Here is a 24388-nt window from a genome sequence, read left to right as displayed (position 1 = left end):
GGTCCCCAGCCTCTGTTTGTCTGGAAATGGGTAACAGGGGAGGGATCACGTGAGGATTCTGTTCCCTCTCTCTGGGGCACCTGGCTTTGGCCACTGTCAGCAGACAGGACACTGGGCTAGTCTGACCCAGTCTGGCCATTCTTATGTCAACACCCCTACAACATTCCCATATGAATTGGGGAGGGCTTCAGCCCCCCCTTCTCTAAAAGGCACCTGGGGGCTGGGAGGCTTGGGCGTTCCCAGATGGAGGGCGGGCCCCAAGCCAGCCTATTTCACCTACCTGGTGATTCTGTCTGGTTTTATCAGAAGCAATCCCCTTCTGGGCACATCCTGTTTTCCTGGCGCAACCAAACCCTGACACAAATCCAAGTCTTTTGATCGTCAAGTGATGGTCTATGTCTCAGACTAACTTCACAGGTATTGGCCTGTGGGATTTTGGGACTGGGCCTGCCTTATCCTAGAGGGAATTCACTTAGAACTGTTATTGATCAGTGTGCTTTGGCATATTGTTTTTAAACTTCTTGCTGCTCCTGGAGAAGTCTGGTGTGCAGGTACAATTACCTGCTCTGTTAAGTAATTTCAAGGATGTATTTCTAATCTATCTGATTAATAGCCATTTTGTATTTTACACTGTGAGAAAGCAAGCAGCTGGCCTATTACTCCTTTGAATCATTTAACTTTCTGTGGAATAGGCAGGGTCATGGGAACTTTTTTTTTTCATCTGGCATGTTATTAGAGGACATCTTTATAAATAGCTACTCTCTAGCTGTGCTTAATGACTTTGTGCATAAGTGCCATGGTGCAATATAAACAGCTAGAGAGATTGTAAGTGTCTGATTCTGCTCCAGCTGAAGTCTGTTATCAAAGTTCCATTGATTTCAGTGGCTTATCCCTAAATCGCCTCTTGTTTGCTGGAGAGACAGGAGCCTAGAGGAACCAAATTGTTTATTTTTGTTTACAACTTTTTTTTTTCTAAATCACGTATATTGGAGGCTTAAGGGAGAAAATGCACAATATACCCACTGATTTAATATCAACCATTAGCAGTTCAGCCTAAGAGAATCAGCAGTTAAGGGTCTGATAATTTCCATTTAAGCTCTATCAGAGCACTTCCTGGATGCACCAAAATCATCTTAGTAACAAGGAGTGAAATCCCATCCCCTGTTAACTCAATAGCAAAACTCTCATTGAATTCAGTGGGGTCAAGATTTTACCCCAAGTAGTTTAAGAATATGCTTCCAAATGGATTTACTGGCAGTTAAGGAAAGAGATCTCATATTCTCCCCTCCCTCAGGATACAATAAAAAGGTAAAAAGCCAAGAATATAGAAACCCACCCCTTTTTAAAATCAAACATTGCAGTCAAAAAAGGTTATAGTATCATTATAATTTATTAGGTTTGTAGCTCACCATATGGAATAAATTATAGTCAATATAACTATGGTATTGTCATAAAATACTACCATGGAATATTTCTAACTTGAATATCTACAAGTAAGATCCTTAATTATTACATATTAGTATCAATGAGAAGTGAACAAAATATTTTAAAAGAGACTTTCACAGTAAATTCAGTTCAGGAAAGGAACTTCATTATTTTTGCTTGTGTGCAAATAATTTATGATATGAGCATACCAGATAACAAAGAGAAAAGAGATACAAATGCATAGTGTTTCTAAAGAAAACGCACTCCCTGAATGAAGGTTGAACTTGTTACACCCACATGGTGCATTTGTGGTGCATTTTAACAAATGCAAAATAAATGATCAATAGCTGATCAATCATTACAACCCTCCATCCCAGTAGACAACAGTGAGGCTTAGAAATCTTTTAAACAGTCAGTAAAAACGAGTTTAAAAGGCTGAAATCAGTAAAGAAGTAGAAGAAAAAGTTCTGTTCTGCCTTCGCCTCAGGTTTACTGAGAAAATTAAGTCTGATTGTGTTCTTGTGTCATTATCCCCTAGTTCTGTGTCTGGGGCATGCTGGGTTTGTTTCTTGCCAAACACGCTGGCTTCTTTCACTCACACATTGGCTTTTCTCATTCCCTTGTTGCTGAAATGAGTTCTTTTGCATCCGGAGAGTTTTCGATCACTCCTGGAAGCTTTTAGCTGTGAGTAAAATTGTATTGAATGCTTATGACCAGTTTTTCAGGTTCACTTGTCCTGCTAGAAGCTTGTCTGGTTGTGGAGAACATCACATTTGTTAAGATTTCATAAGCTCAGTCTTGTTCTTTAAACATAGCTTTTCTTCCACCTGCTTTTCCTCAGGTAGTTCAAAGAACTTTAATGGAATATTTACGAAGTTTCAGAAACTGGAAGAGTTTGTCTTTTGTTCTCTGCTTTAGTGCCATTAACGCTCTCGTTCGCTCCTCCAAATCCTGATCAGTGTCAAGGATGATCCTGGCTCTTTCCTCTGCTTTCTTGTCTCCAGAGTTTTTGAAGAGCTTTTGAAGAGATTCTTGATTTGTGCTTTCAAAGATATTGGCTACGGCTTTCTTTCGCAGGGCTGTGTCAAACCGATAGCCGTGGATGGATGGGCTCACTCTTAAGGATGTAGACATGGCTGGAATTTGATTGCTTCTCTTTGCTTTCATCTATATCAGATGCTCTGGTATTTGCCTTCTAAAACTCATCAAAGAGATCAGTGCAAAACATATTCTCAGTACTGCTATTTAAAGGCATCCAGAGCAAAAAGCTGGAAGGATCAAGTTACAGAAATTACATCAGCAGGAAGTCAACTCAGAATTATGATTTAACAGTTAAGCTGCCAAATTTCCTTGTTCATAAAAATGAGAGCAAAAGTTTCCCTTTACTCGTGTGAGGGGCAGACTTGGTATGTACAGCCTCAGGCCAGTATGCTTAGAGAAGGAGAACACATTCGCAAGTTATTGCCAAGCAAAACAGACTCATGTGCAGGAGAAGGGTGGTTAATCCATTTGAGGAATAAATCTGTCTTAGCTTATTACTGCACTACTAAGGAGTGTTGCTCACAGCAGGTTTCAGCAGTTCTGCCTTTTGGATAGTTCTCCATCCATGCATCAATTCTAGCTCAGCCAAAGGCAAGTGTCCAAAAGCAGCAATACCCACTCAGGTCTGGTTACGGAACACTTAGGGCTCTTTACTCTGTGATGAGACTTACTTTGCATTTTCTAGGTGATTGGCAAATGTTACATACTCCTCTCGACACCTCTCCCAGGGAAGTAGCACCTCAGATTTCATTACATGCTACGTTGATATCCCTCACCAAAGTCAGACATCTCACACCTGCCAGTAAATCCAGCCATCGGCGCACGTAGAGGCATGTGAAATCACCCCTTCTCTGGGTGAGCCGGAACAAAGGCGGCCCAGGGCACAGCTGGATCATCCTGCTTGGGTGGCCTTAATATGGGCTCATTGTGTTACTTCCTGCACTTTGAGAGAGCCCCAATTCCCCCTCCCCCCCCCCCACACACACACTCCCTGCCACAAAGACCCCACACTCCAAGAACTGTCGCTCCAGGAGGTGAGGGCTAGAGATAGCTACTTACAGAAGGCCGGTATTTGTTGTGTGGGCTTATAGGGGCCACTTCCCTTGCCCCCCACTCCCTCCAGGACAGAGCAGAGCCTGAGGACACTGCCATTATAAAGATCCCACCATTTGTGGCCTTATTCCTGTGACATTTCAGCCAGCACTCACGAGAGGTCAGCATGTTGCTCAATGTTATTCCCTCTCACCCATGGGCACAGCCTCCAATTAATTATGGCAGCTCGGGCTAATTAAAGATGCTTAGCTACTGCAGCGGTGGGGTGCTTCGTGAGTCGATAGGGAGGCCGAGAATGCCGGCTGACTGAGAGAGAAAACTCACTGCAGCTTCCTGCTTTTCGCACTGTGAGCGCAGAGAGAGCTGTGACGGGGTGGCTAGAACACTGGCCTAGACACGTGGTCAGACCAGAATGCTGTTGCAGCTCACTCCCCTTCTCATTTCCAGCTGTCGTAGAAAAGGGACAAAAGAAAGAAGTGGCTTTCGCGGCATGTTGAAAAGCTGCCGGGAACGACAGCACGTGCCTGGTACAGCCAAAGCCACATCAAATCTATAAACATTTACTTGACTCCAATAATGTTTTAATTAATTTCAGAAATCCAGAGATGTTACAGCCGGGAGGGGCCCTTGGCTCATTCTAGGGTGACCTGTCTGACACGGAGCACAGAACTTCACCCAGCTTCCCCGGATGGAGCCGTGGCTCAGTGTTCTATGGCCTTCGCATCTTGGCTGTTAATGCTTTAGAAAAGGTCCTTCTCCCGCACCCTTTTGTTTTGCTTGATGGTCTGATCTAGAACTCGTCCAGCTCTGCAGAGACTCTGTTCAGTGTTCGTGAACATTAGTTCGAACCTCCCACGTTGGTTTGTTTGGGATGTGCTCACACCTCTGGTTATTCAGGCTTTCTGACCCCTCACACAAATGCAGTTTGGTTCGCTCAGGTGTTTGGGGAATGGCTCCTCTGTGGGAACGCCCTGAGCCACCGGCAAACAAGGCTGCTTGGGTGTGAGAGTCAGAGAATCAGAGAGCACTAGAACTGGAAGGGACCTTGAGAGGTCATCGAGTCCAGTCCCCTGCCCTCATGGCAGGACCAAGCATCATCTGTCATCCCTGATAGATGACTGTCTAACCTGCTCTTAAATATCTCCAGAGATGGAGATTCCACAACCTCCTCAGGCAATTTATTCCAGTGTTTCACCACCCTGACAGGCAGGAATTTTTCATAATGTCCAACCTAAACCTCCCTTGCTGCAGTTTAAGCCCATTGCTTCTTGTCCTATCATAAGAGGTTGAGGAGAAAAATTTTTCTCCCTCTTCCTTATAACACCCTTTTAGATACTTGAAAACCACTATCATGTCCCCTCTCAGTCTTCTCCTTTTCAAACTAAACAAACTCAGTTCTTTCAGTCTTCCCTCCTAGCTCATGTTTTCTAGGTCTTTAATCATTTTTGTTGCTCTTCTCTGGACCTTCTCCAATTTCTCCACATCTTTCTTGAAATGCAGTGCCCAGAACTGAACACAATACTCCTATTGGCGCCTTATCAGCGCAGAGCAGAGTGGAAGAATGACTCCTCGTGTTTTGCTCATAACACTCCTGTTAATGCCTCCCAGAATCATGTTTGCTTTCTTTGCAACAGCATCACACTGCTGACTCCTATTTAGCTTGTGGTCCACTATGACCCCTAAATCCCTTTCAGCCGTGCTCCTTCCCTGACAGTCACTTCCCATTCTGTACATGTGAAACAGGTTGTTCCTTCCTACGTGGAGCACTTTGCATCAGTCCTTATTAAACTTCATCCTGCATGATATTTATATATTATTTCTTTAGCGCCCCTGGCTAATTGTCAATCCATACGCTTTGTCCTCTTTTTAAAATGTTTTGATCTGTCCAGTAAGAGAGCACAAACCCCACCAGTAATGGACAGAGACTGTCTGAAGTGAAAGGTTTGTGACTAACAAATAATCTTCATTTATTCCAACATTTTATTGTTATTTGTATTGTGACAGCTCCTAGGCCCCCCCCCCTTCCCCAGCATGGGTAGTGGGTGAAGGCTCAGCTGGGGAAGGCAGGCCCTAGCCCGACCCCTTCTACCTGAGGCTCCGCCCCTTCTGCAACCCCTACCCATGGGGAAAAGCCCAGCCCCCACCCCAGGTTACTGCCCTCAGATCCTGAACATCCCCAAGCTCCTTAGTCCCCCCTGTTCCAGGGGGTGCATCAGCCCCACCCTTCCTGGCAGCCAGAGAGCCAGGCAGCTGCACCACAGGCCCTGCCAGCCTCGCCTGCTGCAGAGCTGGGCAGAGTAAAGGCTGTTTGGGAGAGGCAATGCCTTCCTTTGCCCATGTTACCTGCCGCCCATGTCCCCGGGGGGGAGAGGGGGGAACCAGGACTCCTTTGTACTAGCACAAAAAGATGGTCCCTGCCCCAAATAAGCTTCCCTATAAATAATGTATCTTGGTATTAAATTGCTTGTAAAAATGCAGTGCGGAGCAAGTGAGAATGTTTGGTGAATGATTCATGAGTGGAACAGAGACAGGTGGGCACCAGGTATTTGGATAGCACTCCTGCCTGTGCACTTTGTGCTGCTTCTCACTTGCCAAGGCTCCTATCTCGGGAGGAGGGAGGGATGCCATTTAGCCATATGAACGCTTCCCTCCCTGTCTATGATTAACAGGTTCTAATAAACGTGTGGGCAGGCCCTGGTCCAGTGCCCCAGCTCTGACTCAGCCAACATGCTGCTGAATCAGATGCATTTCTGCCTGCCTAGGTATAGCAGCGTATCATCCTGCAGCAGTGTCCTGCCAGGGTCTAAGGGGAACCCCTTGCTGCGGAATGGGTCCATGAGCGAGTTTCCATTCGTTGCACACCCCTTTCATTGCGGATATTAATGTTGCTGTTCTTGGCTTTGTTTTGGGTTTTGTTTTGGAGACTGGCGGGAGCGGGGGGAAGATCCTGGGAAGGGGATTAATTGGGAATCCTGGGAAAGGGAAGATCCTGGGAAAGGGAAGATCCTGGTGATTAATTGCCGATTGCTGTTTACCAAGTGGAGACTCAGTGTAGGAGAGGTAATCTCCTTTACTGCCCTCCAAGCTACACAGAGGTAGCTCTTCCTCAGGCCTGAAGAACCCCTGAAATGTCAGTGCTATTTCTCTGTGCATATTTCATGTGTGCAATACTTCCTTCCTCGTGAGTTACTCATTCTTTTCTAGTGGATTTGGGGAGTTCTTTGGAAAAGATGCGATTTCTACCAAGCCGCTGGAGTTCATGCTATATTTAAGTCTTGAGTTATTAGACATCCAGCTGGAGTGCTGGGTCCAATTCTGGGCACTACACTTGAGGAAAGTTGTGGCGCTCTGACTCTCAGGGGAGTTAATCTTTGGAACAGGCTGCAAGGGAGGTTGTGGAGTCCCCGTCACTGGGGGCGTGGTTCAGAACTTATTGAACAAACTCCTGTCGGGGTGGGCTGGATTGACTTGGTCCTGCAATATGCAGGGGCAGCTGGACTTGATAGCTTCTCCAGGTCCATTCCAGGCCTACATGTCTATGTTTCTTTGGCTATTACAGTAAGATATCTCAGCCCTAGCAGAGAGCTGGCACTGCCAACCCCAAATGTTGCAAAAATTTTGAGGCAGGACCCCAGAAATCAGGATATTTACAAGTAGTATTTTTAGGTTCCTTTTATCTTGTTTCTGAGCCTGTAGGATGCTTGGTTAAATTTTCAAGTCACCAGGGGGGATAGAAACTGGGTTTTTTTTTAATGAAAGCCAAGATTCTCGCAGAATCTCGCTTATCCCAGGAGCTGGAGCATTCAGTGAAACAACACACACTGCCAGGCTCATGATAAAATCATGAGAGTTGGCAACACTGGGCTGTCTTTTGGCATGAGGCATATGAATATTCCCATTAATTCCTAGCCAATAAAAATCCAAAATGAGAAATCAAATCAGGGCATTTTCGGTGCTTCAGAACTCAAATACAGAGGTAGAGTGAATTGTAATCACAGATTTCTTAAAAATATAAATTTAATTTGTATCAGTTTCTTCTACCACAGAAACATCCTGCTATGATCAATTTTTCAAACAGTTTCTTTGAAAATGAAGTTTTAATACTTGACACCAGCTGCTTTTGTTGAACAATCTCTCTGTCTTTAAACTATTACCTAAGAAAGACCCAAAGATCAATTGTTCTCTTTTTAATTTTTAATTGGTGAGTCATATCTTAAACATTCGGAAACTGAGCCTCGGGCATTTAGAGTTTCTTTTAAAAAAAGAAAAGAAAAGAAAACAACTGTGATCATAAAACAAACATGTTTATGGCCAGGAAGTGAAGGTGAGGAATTTATCTGTATTTACAGTACAGTGAATCATATTTTTATTTTCTCATCAAATATTGTGATTTAGTCAGAACGATTCCCCTCTCCATTTTCCAAAATATGCTGGATAATAACAGGTTTCTCTGTGCTGGGAGTTGGGTACCCAGAGAAATGTGTAACCACCACCGGGCAGATTCAAACCTGGAGGCTTTGGAGCTTATTATAGGAGCCATTAGAGCTTGCGCTATAAAGCCAGCTGCTGCTGAGCCTGGGATGTAGAGGTCTCTTGTTCTTATCTGTTGCTGTAAGTGGTCTAAGTGAACCACACTAGGGCTACATCTACACAGCTTCACTTTTCCACAAAAGCCTATGCAAATGAAGCACAGATTAGCATATTGTCTTGCTTCATTTGCATAATTAATTTGGAGCCGGTTTGGTGCAAGAGGTGTGTACGCAAAAAGGCACCATCTACACAGTGTCTTTTTGCACAAAAACCCCCTCTTGCGCAAGAGCTGTTCGTCCTCATTTTTTCAGGAAGAATGGCTCTTGTGCAAGAGGGGGTTTTGCAGAAAAAGGCACCGTCTACACAGCGCTTTTTTGCACAAAAACCTCTTGCGCAAAAGGGAAAGGAAGAGGAAATGCAAACAAGAGCGCGACATATGCCAATGAGTGCTCCATTTGCATTTGCTCTTCCGCAAGAGGATGGTAATTTAGACGTAGCCTGAGACGCGGCTGTCGGTGTGTGCGCACATGAATGGTACAGGGTTACAATGCAATGAACGGTCCTGGATCAGCAGCTTGCAGAAAATGAACTTCCTTATTGATCCTCAGAACAGGTGCAGCAGGCCACATTCTCCTGGCATAAGTTCTGATGCAGCAAAGTACGTAAGCAAGGGCTTCCTGAATAGGGATGAAACTTAACCACACACTTGAAAGTGCTCATCTACTTTCTGTGTGGACTGCCAAGCAGAGTACCAGGTAGGTAGGGTTCACTGCAATTGCTCTTTTGGGTGTTCTAAAAACAGAGACCCTCACATTTCCCAGGGTCGTCATCTCATTATTTTGGTCGCTATGAACGTATGGCAATGAAAGGCCCCGTGTCCCAGTCCCGCTGCCCTGAACCCCCTGCCTGCCACGTGGCTTACACCGCCGTTCAATGTACTTATGTCCCATGCTGCCAGATGAAGAAGAGTTTGTGCAGTTTGAAAAGGGCATTTTAACTACGTTCAGTTTCTCATGAAAAACACACGAAGGATCTTCATTCCATACCTTTTGTGAACAGAAGGCATTACGAATTTTTGAAAAATGGCTGGTGCTTTAGGACTTTGAGCTATTTCTTGCTTTTTCCCACTGTAAGTTTATTTCCACCCCGATATTTGTCTAACCTCAGAGTCACATGCAGATTTTTTCCACTTCTTTCTGCTTTCTTTGGGCTTGGAGGATCTTTGTGCTGGTCAGGGGGTTTGTTTGCGCTCAGCCCGGGGATGCTTCCGGCACAGAAACAGCTGTGAGAGTCCCGTAAGGTTGAAGCATTAATAATCTTAATCCCTGAGAATTAGTGAAAAGTCCAGCTCATTCGATTGGCTGCACCTCTCCCGCCCTTCCACCTCATGCTTTTGACGTCTGGCGCAAGGCTAGTGCCGTGTTTGCTAAACTGATTGAGTTGGGATTGGTCCTGCTTTGGGCAGGGGGCTGGACTTTTTGCCTCCTGGGGTCTCTTTCACCCCCTGGATTCTCTGACCTCATTTTGTACAGTACAGGCCTTCTCTGTAACAGAGCTGCGGAGAGGTTTTGCCTGTAGACACAGCCGCTGTATTCCCTGCTTGGTGCTCTAAAAACTGGTGAGTCAGGGTACATCTACACTAGCCCCCTAGTTCAAACTAGGGAGGCTAATGAGGGCGACCAAAATTGCAAATGAAGCGCAGGATTTAAATATCTCGAGCTTCATTAGCATGTTCCCGGGTGGTTGCCATTTTGGAAACTCGAATTAGCTGTTAAACCAAATTCCACGAGGAGTCACAGCTAATTCGAGTTAGAGGTTTACTTCGAACTCCGTTTCACTGCCATGTGTAGATGCGGGCAGTTATTCTGGGCTAGTCAGTTTCCAAAAACGGCAACCGCCCGGAAACATGCTAATGAAGCGCAGGATATTAAATCCCGCACTTCATTTGCAATTTCGGTCACCCTCATTAGCCTCCCTAGTTTGAACTAGGGGGCTAGTGTAGACGTCCCCTCAGAGAATTAAGGAAAAGCAGCAAGACACCTGAATATTTCCAGCAGCTGTGTGGCGGGCCTGGCTAGGAACCCTGCGTACAGCCAGCCAGCTCCACAAGGGGGACTCTGAGAACGAGGGGTCAGATTAATAAGAAACACGAAGGGCAGGTGCCGAGGAGTGTTCTTGACCAAGCAGCACAGCTGACAGTATGGAAGCCTCCATGCAGTTCGGCTTGTACTGCATTGCTGATGGGACCCCTCCCTTCTCTGCAGAGCTGCAGCTAAACCTTTGGTCTCTGAGCATGGACGAGGAAACTGCTCCTCCCAAAGCCAACGTGACTCTAAGGCCATGATCCTGCAGACACTATGGCCTGTGGGGCAAATCCTCAAATGGACGGAGGCCCAAACTCACACTGACTTCATGCCCTTGGAGAGCTGGGCCATGAGTGGATCTGAGGTTCCTGAAAACATTTGCAAATTGGGGCCAGGCCCTTTGACCTGCACAATTAGCCGCACTGAGATTGGCGCTCCGTAAATCAGCAGAACTACTGGCCAAAATAGAGTTACCCATGTGGTGTCCGTAGCTCATGGCCAGTGAATGATTGTGTCTCCTAGAGAAGGCAGGAAATTAAGTTTTCTAAGGCCAGGTTTACACTGATGGAAAAAAATCGATGTAAGATCCACAATTCCGGCTTCGACAGTTGTGTAGCTGGAGTTGATATACCTTACACTGATTTTCTGGGGTGGCCCTATGGTGGGAGGGTGATGGGAGAAATGCTCCCATCATCTTCCCTTATCCGTCGCAACTGCAAGGATTATTGTGATCCATGAGGGCGCCTGCAGCATTTGATTTAGCTTTACTAGACCCGCTAAATCGAACCCCAGAAGATTGATCACCGGAGTGTCGGTCCTCTGGTAGGCGAAGACATGGCCTGAAGGAGGAGACTTTTCAGATGTTCTCGGAGTCTGACATCTTAGCAATTTGCAGAAGAACTTGACAGTCCAAGGCACGTTAACGTGCATTCTGCGCTTTGTGTCGAGAGGACAGGGACTAATGAAACCAAAGGATGGACAGGAAACCTATCAAAGTGCCCAGGTTCCTGTAATTGCAGCTGCCAGAATTCTGATGTGAGATGCTGCCGAGCCCTGAAGTGATTCTGGATTTTGGCTTCTGGTGGCGTTGCATGCAAGTCAGGAATGGGTGTGTGATATGACTGGGGTGCACCAGAGACACCTCCGTCAATGAGAAGCCTGTTCGCATGGATGAAGAGAGGGAAGCTTTGCAGTGTGCCAGGGCTGGTGACAGATTTCTCCAGGCCCTGGGCAATGGGGGACTTGGCTCCAGGCTGCCCAGAAGCCGTGGGGCTTGGGGCAGCCAGCCCTCAGTGCTTCCCAGACCATGCTGCGTGGGGCTCCAGAGGCCATTTAAAGAGCCCAGGATTCCAGCTGCTGCTGCGCTAGTAGCGACAGTCGGAGCCCTGGGCTTTTTAAACCACCGGGCCCTGGGTTAGCTGCCGTCTTTTCCCCCTCCTCCTGTCAGTGGCCCTGCAGCATACCTTCCCCATAAGCCGTGAGATTTCATTTGCTGTCTTTCTTACGGCTTCTGTTTAACCACAGGAATTAACTGTGTTATAAAGCAATGAGAAAAGCAGCAATGAGAAAAGCAGCAATGAGAAAAGCAGAGTGAAATTTGGGGTCTCACTGAGAATTAATAACCCTTTGGTTCCCATATATTGCAGGCCAGGCTGTGCTATCGGTGGGAGTTAATAATTCAGGGCATGACATGATGAATGGCTGGCGACTGCAGGTACATTATGCTCAGTGTCCAGGTTGAGAAACGGAGCAGAAACGTTTGATGCTAGAAGAATGTTAACAGCCGCGCCCTCGCACGGCGTCCCTAAATGCAACACATCTAATTCCAGCCAGCAGAATACGGCACTCTCAAGTCTGCTCATTTTCATAGATGCTCAGGAGATGGGGCGATATACATATCTGTCTAAATAGATTCCCCGGTAGGGATGTGAATGGCAGGGGCACAACAGGTCAAAGCTGCCTCTGTCCCCTTTAATCGATTAATGGTTACACAGTATGTTGAACCAGTGAGCCAATCAAACAGGATTTTACATCCCTGTTCTCCATTTGCTTTCTGTCCTCTGGGGCTTCATGTCCTTCAAAACACCATAGAAAACTTGCGTTGTCATTCAGCCCACTTGAGTAAACGGCATCCCCTTGGATTCTGCCTCAGGTAAAACAACGCTAGTCCAGGGCAATAGGGCTCTGGACACACGGGAATGCACTGCGGGAGAAAAACCCAAATGCTAAGCTGTGTCCAGAGCGGAGGTATTTCTGTGGCATGTTTGTCTTGTATTAGATTCTTCTCTTCTTGAACAAAATGTTGTATTGATGATTTGCAAGAGACAGAGGTGGAGCATGAATGCAAACTGAGAAAAAGAGGGAGAAGTCTGCATTGAAGAGTTTGCTGAGTATGGGCTCCCAGAGCGCGCGCTCTCTCACACACACACACACACACACTCTCTCTCTCTCTCTCACACACACACTCTCTCTCTCTCTCTCTCACACACACTCTCTCTCTCTCTCTCTCTCTCACACACACACACACTCTCTCACACACACACACACTCTGGGTATGTCTACACTACCCCGCTAGTGCGAACTAGCGGGGTAATGTATGCATACCAAACATGCAAATGAAGCCCGGGATTTGAATTTCCCGGGCTTTATTTGCATGAGCCGGCCGGCGCCATTTTTAAATGCCGGCTTGTTCGAACCCCGTGCCGCGCGGCTACAAGCGGCACGGGCTAGATAGTTCGGACTAGCAAGCTATTCCGAACTATCTGTACGGCCTAGCGGGGTAGTGTAGACATACCCTCTCTCTCTCTCTCTCTCTCACACACACACACTCTCTCTCTCTCTCTCTCTCACACACACACACTCTCTCACACACACACTCTCTCTCTCTCTCTCTCTCTCTCACACACACACACACACACACTCTCTCTCACACACACACACTCTCACTCTCTCTCTCTCACACACACACACAGTTTTAGAACTGAATTAAGTATCTATCCTAAGAGCTGCTTACAGTGTATAATAATTTAACCAGTACTGGCTCCAACAGTCCAGAGAAACCAACCTTTTTACCCTCCACATATGAATGAGCTGAAGAAGGCTTCCCCCCTTCAGGAACTTTGCTTGGGAGGTTATAGGATGGTTGACGACGGAAGAGGAAGGCTTTCTAGTGAACTTTGCATGGAGCAAGATGGGGCTGAAGATCTTCCAGGAGGGAGAGCTGCAGATGTTCGGTTCTACCCAATCTACATGGAAGTTGAGGTAACGAGCAACGCAGCCCAGTCAGTCTCGCGAGCCTTGTGGGACGCAGGTCTCTCAAGCAGCTTGTGCAGGAGTGACCATAACAGCCCTGAAAGGTTTGTGCCATTCTGCTCTGCTGCGAACGGTTGTGGCATGGAACTCAATCCAGGTCTGAAAACCAAGGACAAGCGTCCTGAAGAATATTCCTTCCAGTAACTCCCTGCAAGCACACTGTCTAGAGGAAAGAGAGAGTGGGGATAGTCCTCTAGACAGCATCCTCTGGTCCTGAAATAAAGAACCTCACATCTGTGCAGCAGACCCCCCTCTAGCTGATACTCTGGGTTTTCCACGCGGGCCCTGCGTGCATTCGGGTGGCGTATGCAGCTCTGTGTTGTTTGCATTACTGCTGTGTTCACAGGCCCCGATGGCCCTTTGTCTTCATAACAGCCGTGTAAAGACAGTCAACGGTAGCCCCTCTCCCAACGAGCTCACAGACCAGGGGTGAGATTTTCACAATGCCTAAGGGCATTAGGCACTCCACTCCCTGGGGGAGCCCCATTAACTGCCTCAGGTGCCTTTGAAACGCCTCCCCTCAGTGTCATGGAGAGGATCTTTGCCTGACCTGTCAGCAATGTAATGCTGTTTCCACAGGCGCCAGGAACAGCATCTGTTCAACCGCAGGCTTTCCACACTGGCCGGCGAGGGCTGGGCTTGGCGGTGTAAGTTCAGAAGGGAGCACGCACTTCTTCCTAGCTTTCATGTTGAATTTCCTCTGTGGCCTTCCTGGAGGGTTTTGTGTGAAAAGGGAAAGGCCGAAATGTCTCCAGTTATCAGACTGCCCATTGTCTGGGGTAAGGGAGACCGGCTCACGGGAAATCCTGCTCCTGCGCTGGATGTTACTACAGCGGCTTGTCAGTGCATTGTTGCAGCACAGGCACTGCCCACGTGCGGCCGCTCAGAGACGGCGGAGACCAGGTCGCAAGTGCCCCCAGAAAGGGGGTCACTAATCGCTGCCAAGCGGCTTCCTTCCCGACAGCGCCAGCCCGCCTTGGCAGCCGGCAGTCCGTGCAGTGGGCATGAGGAGCGAAACAGCCCTTCTCTCAGCCCCCTCGGGAAGCCAAAAACGTGGTCGTGGAGCTGAGCCTTCGTGCGGGCCTCTTAGGAAAGAGGTGGAGCTCAAAGAAAGCAAACAGCTCTCTGGGACTCCTCTGGGATTCCCGTAACAGAGCACCCCTTCCCCCGCCTTGAGCCTTCTGCCAGAGACACAGAGCAGCCATGGGGCAGGCCTCCACGCCACGCCACGCCACGCCACTCCACTCCACTTCACTTCACGCCACGCCACGCCACGCCACTCCACTCCACTCCACGCCACTCCACTCCACATAGGCTGAGCCCACTGACTCCAGTTTTTTAACACGCCCATTGGCCACATGACCTAAGTCTCTACTTAGCAAATCTTGTCCAGCACAGGCAAGTTAGCAGCAGAAACTTTTCCGTGGCGGCCGGGTGCTGCATTTCTATGTCACATCCCCATGCAGAGGGCCCGCTACCTTCCAGCCAATTCCAAGTCCCAGCACCCCCCCGTTTGCTACAGAGGTCAAAGTCACTTACATTGCTACAGGTATGGGGGGGGCTAAGGGCAGGGGGTTGGGGGCGTGTGAGTGGGCTCAGGTGGGAGATGGGGGTGCAGGAGTCAGAGCAGAAGTTTGGGGGCGTGGGGGCTCAGGAAGAGGGTTGGGTGTGGGGGGTGCCGGGGTCAAGGTTGGGTGTGTGAGGAGGGGCTCAGGGCAGGGTCTGGGGGGTGAGGATGCAAAGAGCGCAAGGGGACAAAGGTGCTGTTTAGGGAGGCTGTTTGCTGTTCCCTTTCCTCAGGGAGCCAGAGAGCAGCTCATAGCGCAGGTCACTCGCTCCTCTGCCCCCACGCTCCCTCCCCAGCCAGGAGAGGGGGACGCCCCCTCCCCTCCCCCCCCCCCCCCCCCCGCGAGCTTTGCTCTCTCTCCCTGAGAGGAAGGAGAAGAACAAGCAGTGTCCCCCTATGAATCTGGGGGGAGCTTCAGCCCCCACCCTGCCTTTTCTAGATGGCGCCCTGTGGGGCTTGGAGCCGGGGCAGTCCTGGACCAGTGAGGAACACGCCCCCCGTTGGCCCTTTAACCTGCCTGCCTGCTGCCTAGCACGACACCGGGGAAGCCCAGTGGGGCTCGTTCTTGCTGGGGAGCGTGCCAGGCGCACTGGCCTACGGTCGCCTCTGGTTCCCTCGCGTAACATCTCTGCCTCCCTCTCCCTAGGAAACCACAACGCGCATGAAAAGCCCCAGGCTCAGGCCCACGTGCCCTAGGTAACGTGCTGGTGACCCGCCGAGAGCCGGCCGCTAACACCGCACTGGCTCAGCTGTTACTCCATGGTGGAGACATTCACTAGACGCTCCCCACCCTCACCCTTCATTGGCTGTCCTTGCCCCAGGGAAACCTTGTGTGCATCCATGGGAAGGGAGCTAATCTCCACAGCGCCACTGGCCGCAAGACCATCTGGGAAGAGATGAGTTGGAGACGTTCGTTAATGGCCGATCCAGAGTTTGCTCAATCCATAAAATCTTCCCAATGTATGTGTTAGAAATGGTCTTCGTCAGTGCCCTGGGGTGTCAGTGTCAATCCAGCTGGTACACGGGGGTCTCCTGGGTTCCTCAGACAAGGGGAAAGTTCACAGTGGACAAATGAGATCTCTTTATGGGAAGCTAAGAGGAAGAACCCTGCTCGGGTGAGTAAACAAGACACTCAGGTTGAATGGTCAGAGTATTCAAAAGGCAGCCTGGTCCAGGGGGTAAAGCACTAGGCTGGGAATTGGGCATGCTGGTTTGATTCCTACCAGACTTGGCTAAGTCACTTTTTTTGATCTGAGCCTCTGTTTCTCCTCCCGCCCGGTCAGTTATATTGCAAGTTCATGAGAACAGGGACTCTCTCGCTCTGTGTTTGTACAACAAGGCCTTGCTCATGACTGGAGCGCTGTAGCATCAGCATAACATGAAAGCTTGGAACAATCTTCCAGTTTGTTTAGCCCTAAATCTAATGTTCAGTAACATCGTCCTTTCGTGCCAGACAGATGTAAGTGTCTGAACAATTCTATCCGTGGAACCAGTGACAGCAATCCGCACCGGGGCTGCCTCTCTCTCCTTTCCTAAAGTAATAGAAATGCAGCCAGCTGACGCCACAAAGCTTTCGTTTCGCTGCATTCATGCTGGAGCCACTGGCCCCTCACTCAGAATGGGATCGCGCGTCGCTGGCTGGCCGGCCAACCCACCACCACCTCGCCTTGCTCATTTTGCTGATTTCACTGTGGCAGGATGTGGCGTTCTTTTCCAGGTTCCAAGGAGGGGGACGGGGATTGACTCTCATTTGTCCTTTGAAAAGCGTCTCTCTTCACTGTAACAAAAGACAGGACTATGCAGCACTTTAAAGACTAACAGGATGGTTTATTAGGTGATGAGCTTTCGTCGGCCAGACCCACTTCCAAAGCTGGCTCGCACATATTTTGTGTATTTACGTCCTTTTCTGTGATGTCTGCAGTTAACCTCCCTTGAGTGTGAGCAATAGGGATTAAAGTTGCCTGAACTCACTTGCAGACGGGGGTGACTGGCACCTAATAAACCATCTTGTTAGTCTTTAAAGTGCTACATAGTCCTGTGTTTTGTTTCAGCTACACCAGACTAACACGGCTACATTCCTATCTCTCTTCACTTGTCACAGTATGATTTCTGTTAATGGGGTGTTCCTAGGGCACACGCTCGGATCCCCACTTTCTCCACCCAAGATACATAAACAATTTGCAGGCATTTTAATTGCCTTTTGCTTGGTTTGCTCCAGTTCCTTATATGAGGGTCAATATGTCTTATTCCTCCTCTCTTTACAGATTAGAAACTGGGATCTTTGCTAGCCCTGCAAAATTGAACCCTGGAAGATCAATCGCTGGGGCATTGATCCTCTGCCACGTGGAGCTGTGGCCTAACATGGACCGTGAGACTTTAAGTGTAAGTGCTCGCACGTATTTTGTGTATTTACGTCCTTTTCTGTGATGTCTGCAGTCAACCTCCCTTGAGTGTGAGCAATAGGGATTAAAGTTGCTCGAACTCACTTGCAGACGGGGGTGACTGGCACATAGAGATCTGGGAATGGCATTCATACATTCACTAGAACCAGAGGGGACCTCGAGAGGTCATCGAGTCCAGTCCCCTGCCCTCACGGCAGGACCCAGCACTGTCTAGAGCATCCCTGAGAGATGTCCATTTAACCTGCTCTTAAACATCTCCAATGATGGAGATTCCACAACCTCCCCGGGCAATTTATTCCAGTGTTTCACCACCCTGAAGGCAGGAAGTTTTCCCTAATGTCCAATCTAACCCTCCCTTGCTGCAGTTTAAGCTCATTGCTTCTTGTACTATCCTCAGAGGCCAAGGTGAACAATTTTTCTCCCTCCTTCTTATAAATGCCCTTTTAGATACTTGAAAACCACCATCACGTCCCCTCTCAGTCTTCTCTTTTCCAAACTAAACAAGCCCAGTTCTTTCAGTCTTCCCTCCTAGCTCATGTTCTCCAGACCTTTCATCATTCTTGTTGCTCTTCTCTGGATCCTCTCCAATTTCTCCACCTCTTTCCTGAGATGTGGAGCCCAGAATTGGACACAATCCTCCACCTGAGGCCTAATCAGCGCAGAGCAGAGCGGAAGAACGACTTCTCGTGTCTTGCTCACCACACTCCTTGTGCCACAGAAGCCAGTCCGGCCACTCACTCATCATTGACTCTCTTGAAAGCAAAGTAGGCAGCAGACTGCAGGGTCCCTTTGGTTATCAGTGCTGGGCAGCCTGGACTGGAGAGAGAACCGCCAGGGTCCTGCGTGGAAGGAGAAATCTCATCCTGAAAATGACACCGAGGTATCTGACGCCTCCCCTATCCAGCACTGTCCTCAGCACCTTTCCTCACTCCCGGCCTGCCCGGACAATCCTGTAGAACAGGGATCTGGCTGAGGCTTTTGACAGACCCACTCTCGTGGTGGGGCCAGAGAGGGAGTCTGGATCCTTGTAAGCTGTAGCTCTGCCCAGTGAATTGGAATCTTGCATTTATATCCGCCTCTGTGTCAGGAGCCAGGCCTGTTTTAAAGAGGGGGTGACATCATTGTATGCCCCTAGAAGAGGGGGGAAGCAGATGGTTATGCATTCCAGGTCCCTGCCAATGAACACTGAACCCCTGAGCACTGAAGAGCCCAGCAGTGTATGACCTTGCACCAGCCTAGAGGGCCAGCACATTTGAAGCTTGGCTTAAAAACAATAACCTTAATGTGATTTAAAAAAAAGACACGTTCAAAACGGCAGTGTCCTAGAAGTGCCTGTACCAACCCTCCTTAGCAACTGGTGCTTTCCAGACATTTCCAGCACTTTGTGCTTTTATTTAATCATTATGTATTCTGACTGAGGCATTGTTCATGACTTCATTTGAAAGCTCTGTTCTGCATTCATAATTCAGGGCTGGCTCTAATTTATGGGTATTTTTGTCTCCTGCTAGGTCAGTTTGCTTATACCTCACAGTTCAAACATAAAACAAACTATGTAGGAGTTGAAAGAACAAGCCTGTAATTCTGGTTAAGAAAAAAACAAACAAAAAGAGTTGCTGATACTGAATGATTTTCAGAGATCCCTGCACACTGACTAGTAAACCATGTCACCATTGGAAAAGCAAACTGCTAAGGAGCTGTATGAAGTTTTCCTTCTAGTTCTTCGGTTCTGATTTGTGACTACAACTGAAATGAAGTAGAAATGCAACCTGTTTTCTATTGGTACTCTGAAGTTAGCTGCCTTAACAGCTGATCAGACTAGAATTTACTTTTACACCTGATGATTAAATAGAAAATCGCCCAGTGCAAATAAAAAGAAACTCTACTTAACCCTACTTAAGATAAACAAAACATGTAGATGGTATCATGAGCTTTTGTGGGTACAACCCACTTCTTCAGATGATCCCATCTCCATGTTTTGTTAGTCTGTAAGGCGCTGCTAGACTATTTGTTGTTTTTTAAGTTTTTCCAGTTAGGAAAGCCTCGGCACCCCCTTTGAAGCTTCTATGTAAGATAGTCATTGAGCAAAGGCAGAGAGACAGGAACTGTACAAACTCCCTCTACAACTACAAACAGGCTGGGTGGGATCCTAAATACGCCTTGGGCTGCTTATTTTCTATTACTTTGATTTTTGAAGCCAACCACCATAGGGAGCGTATCACCTCACTGCTTATCTAACCTGCCCTCCTTCAGCCATCTTAACGTGTTGTCCTTTTAGCTCCTTTGGTGCTCTCCTCTCCGTTTCCTGCCGTTTGGTGACTTCTTTCTGGCATTGAGTTAGCCTGCCTGTGTCGTCTAGGGCAGTCTCTCTGCAGAGAGGGAGTCCAGCATTTCCCTTCCACAATCTGGCACTCAGAAGAGACCCTACAATAACAAACTAGTAAGGGTTGAAATGGAAGAAAAAGCTTCAAGGCAATAATATTTCCATTTCAAACCCTGAAGGGGTGAAGACAGCAAACATCCCAATGGGTCTTTTTGCTCGGTTTTTTAATTGTGGCACATCAAGCACTCTTTGAGTAGAGCTCCCCTAGAAATGCATGGGGGGGGGATTGATCAGGCTTTGCTGGGTGTGTATGTAAATTAGGGATGTGAACGGGTAACCGGTTAGCCTCACCCTTACTGGTAACCAGTTAACCAGTGCCCACCGTGCCAAGGGGCTGGCAGCCGGCAGCCCTGCAGGTCTGGGAGCTGAGAGCTAGACATAACATTTAACCAGTTAACTGATTAAACAGAATCTTACATCCCTCATGTAAACCCTCAATCTATTGCTCCAACCACCTGCAGCCAGAATCCCCTCAGGAGAAATCCCTCCACGGTTGTAGGGTCCTTTGTCCACCTCGACATTCCCAGCAAAGAGCTGAAAACATCTCCCAGCAGGCTGCAAAGTCTGCAGTCGGAGAGCAAGATTCTTGGGAACTTACTATCCCCCGATAGCCGCTTTCCAAAGCAAACGCTTGGGCTGAAATGCTCATGACGCCAGAGAAAGGAATTCGCTCCATGTCCGGCTGTGCAGAGTGGTCTCTGTGAGCCAAGCAATCCGCAAGCGGGGGGGGGGCCCATCATGTAGCGTACCTTGTGGGCCCCGAGGGGTGATGCTCTTTGAAGAGGGTGAGAGGCTCTGTTAGGACTGGGCAAATCGCAGATACATAGGGAATAAAAACTGGGAAAAGCCAGTCGCTCTGGGCTGGTGTACGCTTGCCGCTGTGCGGCGCCGTGCCTTGGGAAGAGGTTATCCGTGCCGATGAGAGAGTGTCTCCTGTCAGCCGAGGTACTCCACCTCCCCCAGAGGCATTTAGAGCTCCCCTGTCACCAGGGAGTCTGGCCTGGCACAATAGTCTACACCCACGCGGGCCACAAGCTCCTCAGAACCAAGCTGGTCTCCCGAGAGAGGGGAGTTTTGCTCACGGCGCTTGTGTCGCGAGGCGGTGCCGACTGAGCCAGAGCAGCGCTGGGACTGGCTGCAGAGGGAGCGCCCGGCTCTCGCCGTCCACGTCATGCGCAATCAGCGCGCACCGCCCTGCACGTTGCCTTGCTCTAGTAACACTGGGAGGAAAAAACGGCGTGGGTGGAGAGCAGCAGAGTCGGGCAGGCCCTGCGCGTGGTCAGCGGTAACAAAATCTCCGTGGGCCACACCCGGAACCGCGCTGGGATGCACGTGCTGTTCCTCGTCTCCCTTGTCCTGTCCGTTCCTTCCTTTTCCGGTTCATCACCAGCAGGGTGCTCAGAGTCCGAGCCCTGGGTGGCAGGACGCACCTGCTGGCAGTGAGATCTGCTTGCTTGTGGCTCAGTCTTCTCCGCCGCTGAGGGACTTGTAAAACTCTGCTGGACAGCATGTTTGGGAAAGTGTTGGAGGGAGCAATCCTACATTGCCTCAGGGGACGGACTGGAGGGGACTTTCAGGCATTTCCTCTCCAGCTTGTGTTGTTCTGTGCAACTGACAAAAGACAGCTGCTCAGGGAGTCTCACACACACACACACACGCGTGTGCGCACACACAGAGCAACAGGCGCCTCACTGAAAGCTGACACCCCACCATTTCCCTCTGTCACTGGGTACCTCTGTTCCTATGTCCTGCGCGGAGGCCGATGCCTTGGCTTTGGGGCGCAGCTGGGTGGATTCACGGCTTTCTCTCATGGCTTCACTGCAGTCTGAACTTCGTCCCGGTCTGAGGCTGAGAGCATGGCACAAATCACCCAGGAGCACCCGAGCGCCACACGACAGACATAAGCAGCAGCCTCGTGTCACACCACGGCCAGGCAGGGCAGGGCAGCTGACGAGCTGCTAAGCCCGTGAGGGGCAGGGCAGGACATCTCTGCGCTGCACAGTTTACATTTCCCCAGCAGCGAAGCAGGCCGCCGCAACTCCCCCGTCACATCCCTGAGATCAGTACACGTGCCTGGAACCCCGTTCCTGCTCCAAGCTAGACCTCTGGGCCAGCGTAGGCAGGCGGTCAGAGCTCTGGGGTCAAGCCGGGCTGGGGGTGACCAGCGCTGACGCGAACAGCTCCCAGGTGCAAGCACGGGGCTGTGGAAAGTCAGGTTCCAGTGAACTGATGCCCCAACGAAATAAAACGCGGCTCTCAGTGGAGAATCCAGAGGATGAGCTGAGGTTAACGCAGGTTGTGAGATTTTCAGAAAGCTATCCCAGTGGGGAAAGCTACTAATCCACCCCAACAGCCCAGAGCTGTTGCTGGAAAACCGAATGGGGAAAGTAGAGGGTTCCCAATGAATATCTAATCCCAACAACGCCTGCCCCTCAGCAAGTCTCGCTCTTCCGTTTGCATTGGGGAGACACAACATAGGAGATCGTGGGCCGTGAGTGTGTAACGCTTGTCCATTCCCCTCGCCCTGCCCCACAACGTCAGCATCATGCTCATCACCCAGGCAAATCCCAAAGGGACGAGTGTCCTTGCTGCTCATGGACATCGACGCCTAGCCAGGTCTTGGAGACGGTTCAGCCTTTGTCCGTCCTTGAGCTCTTAGTGCACAGCCAAAGCTTTGGAGGCCTGTGCAATTGCCAGACACACCTTGGCAAACACGGTTTGCAATTCATTTGCTTCCACCCTACTGCGTCTGTGCCAAGAAAGCCCCTGCAGCCAAGCCAGTACAAATGGAGCCAGTTGCTGGGCACAGCTGTGAATGGCCTTGTGGCTGGCCTCGTCCTGTCCCTGAATGTGGAGCCTCGGACGAAGTTGGCAAGACCCTAAACCGTCAATCTACTCCCGTTCAGCCCTCCTCCACACGCACATCCTGCTGCGGCTTTACCCTGGTGCTTCATCGCAAGCCTCACGTCACAACTTCTCTCCTGGGGCAGCCAAAGGGCCTGAAATGCCACAACAGCTGTGTCTTTTCCGCCTCCTGCAGCACTGCCTATGGCACTCCCCGAGTCCCTGACAGCTGCCATCTGCTCGAAATCTCTCTGGACTGTTAATGCTGAGCTGGCTGTAATCTAGAGTCAGATAGCCCTGGTTCACTGGGCTCTTTCATAGACTGGCTGCAGGCAGGCGCAGGTTTTCTCTGCATAGAGAGGTCTCTCAAAGCTAGGCTGCAAGGAGGTTCTTCTTAGGAACAGAGCCAGACAAAAGTCTCTGATCTCCCGAAAACACAGACCCCTCAGGCGCTACTAGGAAGGGCATGGCATGGAAGCAGAGAGCGAGAATCTTGCTTTGGCAAGTGCCGGCAGAGTAAGTAGCAGGGTAAATTACTGCTTCCGGGACCTGTTTATTCACCCTACTGCAGGAAAGGTTAATCTGCTGCCACACTAAATGCAGCTAGCAATGTAGAGATTAATAAATGTGAGAGCTGAGTAATGAGGCCGAGGTGAGGAATGATAATTGGAGACCGGTATGAGGACAGCCCAGTCTGTTTGGCATAAGCATGCTTCCTATCCCACCGCCGGGAAATCTGATCACCCGTTGACGTCAGCCCTGTTAAAGCTGCTGCTCTTGGTGCTTCGGAGGGTGCTATGTAGCAATCAGCACTGGTCTGTGTACAGGCTCCTCGAGTTCATGTCCAAAATGCAGGTGAATAACGATCGACTCTGGGCAAGCAAACAGCTTGGAAGGGAGCAAGCCGGTGACCCTACTGATCACTTCTTGCCTTAAGGAAGGTGCATCCGATGAGGAACAGGCGTTGTTTTCATTCCTTGCCACACTAGCTCGTTCTGTAACTTACCCCCTAGGCTTCCGGGCTGCTGTCTGTGGAGGTAGCGATTCTTTCCTCTTGTAGAAGTTAAAAACTGCAAATATTCCATTTTTGCCTGAATGAAAATAGCTCAGTTGCGAGTCCTTGGCTAATGGTGAAAACGCAAGTCATTCCTCTGTCTCTCCTGCAGCTTGCCTGGTCTTGCATCGAGTGCAGACAGAGTGGATTTAGAGACAGAGCCCAGCATGAGACACTCGATTAGTGGAGGTGATTGTGGGGTGGCTCTGTTTTTAAGTAACCAGTCTGACATTGGTCCTGCTGTGAATTTACCACCTAGAATCTAGAGGGCTGTCTGAAAGAGCCCTCCCTAGCTAATGGTGGTGGCTACTAGTTTTGAATAACTAGCCTTACAAACAGGCTTTAGGGCTGCTGCACATCTGGAGTTTTCCCTGAACGGCAGGAGTAAAACGTGGGCAGTCCAGATGATGAGTGAAACGCTAGCTCAGGACGGAAAAGGCCTTCCAAGGCTTAGATAAATAATTTCCAGTTAGCCGCCCACTCTCCCTTCATTAAACTGAACTCAAGTATCACAGATGTCATGTAGCTAAAGTGCTCAAACAATGGCTCATTGTTTAGCTGGGGTGAGATGCCCACACTATTGTGTGGGGTGGGAGAATTTTGCTCCTGGAGAAAGGCTTGTTTCCTGCGGGAGCAATCAGAGAAATAATACAGAGGGTTTGGAGAGGCCCCTTCTCTGATCCCGCCAGAGAGGCA

General features: G+C 49.2%; 1 protein-coding gene and 1 long non-coding RNA gene across 3 annotated transcripts in view; one reads left to right on the top strand and one right to left on the bottom strand.

Annotated features, from left to right (window-relative positions):
* The window catches only part of LOC142820946 (uncharacterized), a 165872-nt gene that overhangs the window by 79976 nt on the left and 61508 nt on the right, over window positions 1–24388 (top strand). For both annotated transcript variants that reach the window (XR_012897974.1, XR_012897975.1), the window contains exon 2: window positions 17277–17394. This is a non-coding gene — a long non-coding RNA (uncharacterized LOC142820946). The remainder of the gene's footprint in view (window positions 1–17276; window positions 17395–24388) is intronic.
* TCIM (transcriptional and immune response regulator) lies at window positions 1371–2663 on the bottom strand. The gene has a single exon (XM_006113250.4). The coding sequence runs from the start codon at window positions 2590–2592 to the stop codon at window positions 2272–2274; it is 321 nt and encodes a 106-aa protein (XP_006113312.1). The 5' UTR covers window positions 2593–2663; the 3' UTR covers window positions 1371–2271.

This window comes from Pelodiscus sinensis, chromosome 28 (genome assembly GCF_049634645.1).
Source record: "Pelodiscus sinensis isolate JC-2024 chromosome 28, ASM4963464v1, whole genome shotgun sequence".
Taxonomy (NCBI): domain Eukaryota; kingdom Metazoa; phylum Chordata; order Testudines; family Trionychidae; genus Pelodiscus; species Pelodiscus sinensis.
This window is presented reverse-complemented; position numbering and strand designations above follow the sequence as displayed.

Coding starts and splice junctions, on each gene's coding strand:
- TCIM (XM_006113250.4), bottom strand. CDS start 2,592: ATGAAAGCAAAGAGAAGCAATCAAATTCCAGCCATGTCTACATCCTTA.